Source organism: Leptopilina boulardi, unplaced genomic scaffold (assembly GCF_019393585.1).
Source record: "Leptopilina boulardi isolate dan_hultmark-lab unplaced genomic scaffold, ZJU_Lbou_2.1 LbouV2_325, whole genome shotgun sequence".
Classification (NCBI taxonomy): Eukaryota; Metazoa; Arthropoda; class Insecta; order Hymenoptera; family Figitidae; genus Leptopilina; species Leptopilina boulardi.
Window position 1 is genome coordinate 2,476,042 of NW_026137891.1, and position 7,757 is coordinate 2,483,798.

Genomic DNA, 7,757 nt, shown 5'->3' on the forward strand with positions numbered 1-7,757 from the left:
AAAAAGTTAAAATTCTCTTTTTTTTGATAATGTTAAGAGAGAATTCATTAATTAGCTAATTAAGTAACTAATTACTCAGTCTAAACTGAATTGTGTCAATGTTGGAGGAGTTGTCCGGGATATCATTTTCCCCGGACAGAGGTTGTATACAGTAATTTATTAATTAATTAATTAGAACAAGAGAAGTGTCAATGTAAAGAGAGAATTGTTTGAAGATTTCCATAATTTATATAGAGGAACTGTCCAAAAAAAAAGTCATTAATCAATTTATTATTTTAGGACAATTATTTGGAATTTAGATGGACAGAAGTGTTATAAACGATCCCTTTTCAATACAAATACTGGCTTCAGTTTGTTAATTGATTAATTAAGCAATTATTTGAAGTTGAGTGAATATCTGGGCTGAATAGATTGATTCATTCAGTATATAGTTAATTATTTCAACTTTAGAAAAGAATGAATCAAAAAAAAGATTTATATATAATTTTTAAATAATATTCTTTTTCAAATCTAATATTTTGAGCTAGATAATAATTAAATTAATCGAATGGAAATTCGATAAACATCAAAGACGATATAATAATAATAATTCTGAGTCTGATGAAATTTTCTCGTTCGATGAATAATTAAGATGTTATTTTAGTTGATTGAGTCAATAATAATTTCTAAGGATTATAATTTAAATTGAATTTTGTATTAATTTGGAATTTTTTTTTTATTCTTTTTACAGGAATAAATAAATCGCATACGGCAGATATGTACGCACCGTCAACAGTGAATGGTGACACGATAACCGGTGAATTAAGTTCAGTATCGGATGAGAAGAGTGACGTGAATTTCGACGCTAATGATTATGTGGTCAGTGCGATCAGTCAGTATGTTCTTAGTAACAAATAATTCCGGAGGGTAGGTTTGTGTTCTGTTAACCCTTTTCTGTTCCTCCCTTTTTTTTCTAATTTCCTCCGGTCTTTTTTTTATTAAATTTTTCACCCCTCCACATCCTGAATCCGAATTTTTGGTTATTTAAATTTATTTTTTTAGTTACGTGACTGTTGAAATAAAAAATTAAATAATTTTAATTTTATTATTTTTCAATTGTATTTTACAGTCATTCTAAGTAGGTTGGACTATAATTGTAAGGGGGGTTTTTTTATTTAGTAATTTTTGAATGAGTAAATTTTATTTATTTTGAAATTTACAGGATGAAGGACGAAAAACGGCAGCTAGTACCTATTTGATTGATTCCGGTATGCAGGATTATGGAAAAAGTAGTTTAGAAATGCAGGTACATCATCAAGGTACATTAAGCCGTCGCAATCATGTTCCTAGTGTTATGAATATGGATTCACCGCCACAACGAACAACAGCAAGCGGTACACTCTCGGGTGCGTCATCTACAACTGCTACTCATCTCGAGAATAGGTGCCAAAAAACCTCTCAAGTTTATCGCTCTTTGTGTCTTCTCATGTTGGCCATAATATTACCTCTTTTTCTATACCAAATAACAAAAATAATTTTCATTAAAAAAATTTCCATTTCTAAAAAAAAATCTACTTTTTCGATTTAAAAATTTTAATGAGAAATATTCCTGAAATAATTTCGAAACACAGACTGTTGAATGAATTTATGTCAGTAAAAATATTTTTCCTACAAAGAAACAGTTTGATAAATATAGTTAAAATATATTTGAAGCATGATTGTTTATGATCTATTTTATAATTCATATTAATTCACTTGATGCATGGCATTTAGCATGCAAAACACAGATCATTATTCATTCATTTTTTTTTTTCATTCATTCGCAGTCTGATCAATTTTTAATGTCCCCCTACCCTCATAAATTTCATTTATTGTTAAATTCAATAATGCACAATGATAAAAAGAATTTAATTATTTTTACAAGGAGATTCAATGGATTTAATATTGTATATAAAAATCTTTTTTCTAAGCATATCATTAGCATGAAAAAGAATAAGTTGGCACAACAAGGAGGGCACGTGAGCTGAAAAATGCTTGTGGGGTTTTTATTTTTTCTTGCATGTCTGTTTTGTTAGAAAAAATGGCATTTTGTCTTTCATCTAGCATTACGACAAGCACTTTTAAGCACCAGAAAAAAATTTTTGTCTATTAATTTAAAAAATTTTAAGAATTACAATATTTGTTTAAATATTCGATTATTTAATAATTATTTAATACTAATTAATTTAATAATATTAAAAAAATTGCAATTTCAGCCTCGAAGTCGAGTTATATAGGGAATCCGAGTCCAGCCCCACCTTCCGAAGTAAACTTCTACAGTGTGGAGATGGACAATGGCCTCTTTATGGGATATGAAGTTGACTCAAGCCCGGGCCCAATAATGGGGGATCCGGGTCCGGGTGCCTATTATCCTTCCCTAGGATCCATTGGACACATGGGTCCATTAACAACAGTGATGACAGGAACAGGGACGTTAAATCGAAACAGAACACTTCCGCGGCCAGTCCCCCCCCCAGACGTCACTGTTATGACTGCAGGAATAAAGTCGCAACTACCGCCTTCGGTACCCCCCCCGCCAGCTACATTTGCACGTGCGGCCCACATCCCCGTCAATTCCCACGGGCACCCATTGTCAACTTTCACATCGACACCAACATATTCTGATATCGATGGTCATCTTGTCTGAAACATGGACACATTAAGATCAAATAAGAAGAAGAAAGTATCTACCTGTCCCTCTGATAATTATACTCAACTCAGCCCAAAAGAGTGCACTCGCCTATAGATAAAAAAAAAAAAAAGAAGAGAAAAAGATTGTTTATAGTAATTATCTTTTAAGTCAGTGGTGATCCCTCCTTCGCTATATTAAAAATTATTAAATATATATATATATATATATAAATTTTAAGTAATTTGACACACAATTTTTGTGAGCGACGATTTCAAAAATCGTTACTCTCAATTTGTCGTGTCATTAATGTATATTTTGTATAGAACAAAAAAAAAAATCCTCGTTTTGTATAGGAAAAAAAACTAACTGTAAATGACGATTCTGATGAATCGAAAAAAAAATTCATTCCTTGATTCAAGTTTTTGAAATCAAAATTTCTTTTTTTGAATTTTTATACAAAAAACATCATTCCCTTTTTTATATTCTGAATCTTTTTTTTTTTTTTTGATTCAAATCAATTTATCAGTGCTTGATATTGCATACTATTTTTTTCTTTAGTTTATAAGTTTGTATAAATGTAATAACCTATTAATAGTTGTTTATCTAATTAAATAATTTGTTAATATTAGAAATGTTATTTCTTTGTTAATTAGAATTAAAAATTCCCTCCCCAAAAAAATAGGACTTAATTTCAAGCACTGAAATTCAATTTTTTAATCGATATTCTTAAAGTCAATATTACTATCAAAATAATGGAAAAAAAACTGATCTAAATCTCTAATAGACTTTTTGCCTTTTATGGATCAAAGTGTATATCAAATTTTTACTTCTATAAAAATAATTCCCAACCCCCAAAAAAAAGTAAGGCTTTAAAAATATCTGCATTTATTCTGCACAAATTTATTCTTGTGAAAAAATTAAATTTTTTTCACGCATTTTTATTAAAAAAAAAAAAACAAACAAACAAAGACTCGAAAGTGATTGTTTATACGACACTACATCTTTGAAAAGACAATAGCTCGTAAGTTTTGTTGTGATGATTTTTAGTTTTTTTTCTTATGCTCACTGGCAAAGCCAAAAATTAAAAAAAAAAAAATGCAAATAATGAGAAAAAGTCGAAAATTTTAGCTTTTCACAGTGAATATTTATTTTTTTTTTTTTGTTGATCTTTACTAAATTGTAAATAAATTATTATTATTAATTATTCATATTTCTCACACTCGGCAAACTAATTCAAATGGATCATATGAGGGTCTCACTAAATGCTGTAGCCTATTTAAAAATAATAATAATAATAATTGAGAATGTGCTGATAAAACGTTTAGAATTTAGTGTAAATTTTTTGATGAAATTGTTCGAATTATTGAGAATGAAACGTGTTTCCGTTTGTTGAAAGCCTAAGTAGTTGAAATATATTTTTGAAAAATGAAAACGTAAAATATATATTCTCTATATGTTTGGCCTATTTCTAAAAAAAAAACATTTTTTAAGTAGGTAACACATTATCATTTTTTTTTAAAAACATTTTTAAAAACATTTTTAAAAATAGTGATTTTTTAACAAATTTTCTGTAACAATTAATTATTTTACAAAATATCGAATTCTATATAATTTAAAAAAAATCGTTACACACACAAAAATGTGTTACATGCTTAAATATGTTTAAAAAAAAAAAAAAATTTGATAAGCCGTGTTTACGTAGCGTATGCCATTGTTGTTTGATTATTGTCCTGATGATTTGTTATACTGTAGAGTTTAACAAGCTTAAAAAAAAAAAATGTGTATTGTTATCTGCTGTTACGTGTGGAGCCGCGGAGACCGGCTTAGACTGATGATATTAAAATTAAACGTATGCTCAATTAGAGGACATGTTCGCGCATAATTAAGAATTCTATTTACATATACATGTTTTATATTTGTAATTAAAAAAAAAACAAAAAAATCATCTAATCTTAAATATTACCTGAAGAATTATTATAATAGATAATTATGTAATCTCCAAAGTATTTGCTCATCAAAGTGCTAAACTTGTTAAGAAAAAAAAAGGAGAAAAGAAAATAGGACCGATATTCGTCCAAAAAAAAAAAAATAGTACCTTGGAGATGGACATACCATCTAGCCGCACGATATTTCATATTTTACATATATATTATAAATATATATAATAAACTCATAATTCCGTTGATTATTCTAAGACATAGTCAATCCTAATTAAACAATCACTAAGAATATGACATTGAATTAATTGACGTAATTTTTTGTATATATTGTAAATAATTTCTAGATAGATATGAAATTAAATTACATTACGAATTATATCAGCTGCGGGGGAGTTTAACAAAATCGAGAGCTTTATTAAACATGTCGCTGTTTTTATTATTTGTTTCTTTTTTTGAAGTATTCACTAACAGTGATGATTCAATTTTCTTCAAGTAATTGTGGTATTTATTTTTTAAATTTTTTCCTCATCTGTGATTGTCTAAAGGAAACAAATTAAATTTTAAAAAAAATGCAAAAGATAACAAATTTAGAAAATATAAAAGCAAACAAATAAAAAATAAAAGTAAAGACTTTTTAAAATAAAGAAAGAATATAAAACAAGGACACGAAAACTAATTCAATTACTTCTCTTCGTGTGACAAAAAAAGGGGGGAAAAAAATTAACAATCATCACTATTATTGAATATGAAAAAAAATATTCACATTTTGTAAAGAATAAACAAAAGCTCCTCGATCGATGTAATATATATTTAAAGATCAATCGCACATTAATTGTACATATAAATAGTATTTTTACATTCTAATTCTAAATTCAAATTCCAAATCTAAATGGTACGGTACTCTGTGTGCTTCGCCTGTCGTCTTTGCACTACTGAATGAGATTAAAAAAAAAAATTTTCATCGCAAATGTCAAAAAAAAAAAAAAATAATAATAATAATAATAAAACGAGCACATGTTGTACGATTCTCAATATATGCGTTTTACATTTTGCAAATGAAAAAAATAATTTCTCAATAATGTACTTAAGTGTATTTTTAATTATTGTGACGCAGCGAATCACAGAGATTCGTTGAAAACCACATATTTTTCATTTTGCTGCGAAAATGTATATTTTTGTATGTCCCAAGTTTTCCTGCAAAAAAACAAAAAAAAAAGGAATTCTTATAATAGTGATCTCAAAATACGTTAGAAGTTTCCTAAGCAGTCGTGTTGAACTTTATTTTCAAATTCTAAAATGGAATTTTGTTCTCTTGACAAAAAAAAGATTTTTGTAATAAATTGAACATTTGACAAATTTCAAAATGAAGCTGGTTAAATTAAATTGAAAATTTTTAAAAATAGTTTCTCTATAAATAATAGTTGTCTGATATTTTGGTTTCTACGATTTGATAATAGAATTCTGACATTTTGATTTAGAAGAAAAAATTATGAAAAAAAAAACAATTTTTGTTAGACATGCGATTATCATAATTGACAAATATTTTGCTGAAAAGAAAGATTAAACATAAATTTATATTTTAATTAATAATTTCAATTATAAATAAAAAATTTTATATATTTATTTAAATTATAATAATATTTACAATAATTAATAAATAAAACATAAATTTATGTTTCATTATAAGAAAATTTTTTTTCAATATTCAACAAAAATTTCTTTTGTCGTTTTGATTATCGTAATCCTCTAATTCGAAAAATAGTGTACAAAAACAGAATTATATTGATATAGCTTTTTAAAAAAAAACAGCTTCTCAATTTGAAAATGCTCAAATTCAAGAAACTATAAATATATTAGCTCATTTTTTCAGCTAATTGTACACTCTAAATGTAAAACTTTAAAAAAAAAAATTGTTCATGAAAAAATAATAGTGATAAAAAAAAAATTTGTGTTTTTGAAATTTATACTAAATATTTAAAAAAATTTAATGATTGTTGGATATCAGTATGTTGCTCATTAACGAGAGAGAAAGAATGAAAAAATGAAAGAGAGAAAAAAAGGAAAGAAAGGAAAAAAAAAATTATTGAGAAAATGAGAAAAAGAGAACATTTTCAAAGTATGTATGCACGGAGGCAGAGTGAAGCTCAACACGCTAGTCCTTAATTTAAAACCAAAGTAAAAAAAAAAATAAATAAATAAATAAAAAAAAAATAATTGAAAATTACGTAGCTTGTAAGAATCTCCATTATAAGTATATACACTTTTTGTGTCTATACAAAAAAAAAATAAATACATTACCGATTCAATCACTGTAAGTACATAAGCGACTACATTAAGCAGCTAAGTAATAGTAAAAAAAAGAATCACTCATTAATATGTACCAATTTTTCATTTAACTTGATTCTTTATTCATTGTACAACATTATCGACATTTTTACCTAGACTTCTTGTGTTAATAATACAAATTCTGTATCTGTACATTGGTTTTTCTATATTGCGAACAATTAAAAAATTGATTGTAAACTTATATATATATAAAAAAAAATTGCTTTCTTTATTTTTAAATTCCAAATAATTACCCAAATCGAATTTTTATTTTTAAAAATACATTAAAAATAAAAAATATAGTGTTTCTTTTACTTACAAGTTAAAAATTTTTAAATAATAATAAGTGAAATAATATTTAAATTTAAATATGAATATTATAATTTCGAAGAATTCTAAATGTTTTGAAACGATTTTGGAATTATATTACCTTTCTACCTGAATATCAAACTGTATGTTTATACAAAGTGAACAATAATCCCAAGGTCATAAACAATAGGGTGGGAAAACTTTTAAAGATAATTCAGTTTCAATTCGTGTATTGACCTGTTAAGACCTAATTAAAGTGAACATAAATTTTGTAATTGTAAAAGAAAAAATTAATTTTCTTTCTTATTTAGAATTGTTATTTTTTTTTAATTTTTTCAAAATTAAAATGTAACTTCGGGAGTGCTCGAATTTTTTTAAATTGCGAACGAAAAAATTTCAAAAGTGTTTTAAATTATTTTTGCCTTAGAAATTTTTTTTTTTTTGTTCCCGGGAGTGATCGAAATTTTTAAAATCGCGTGTGCTAACAGATTTTATCCGTCCAAAATACAACATCGGTTACATCCTAAAGGTTA

General features: G+C 26.1%; 1 protein-coding gene across 1 annotated transcript in view; it reads left to right on the plus strand.

Moving 5' to 3' along the window:
• LOC127284529 (nephrin-like) overlaps positions 1 to 7,117 on the plus strand; it is a 145,254-nt gene extending 138,137 nt beyond the window's left edge. Inside the window, exons 16-18 of the mRNA XM_051310002.1 lie at positions 731 to 858; positions 1,202 to 1,385; positions 2,235 to 7,117. Coding sequence (XP_051165959.1) covers positions 731 to 858; positions 1,202 to 1,385; positions 2,235 to 2,665 — 743 coding nt within the window. The 3' untranslated portion in view covers positions 2,666 to 7,117. The remainder of the gene's footprint in view (positions 1 to 730; positions 859 to 1,201; positions 1,386 to 2,234) is intronic.
• The last annotated feature ends 640 nt before the right edge of the window (positions 7,118 to 7,757 follow it).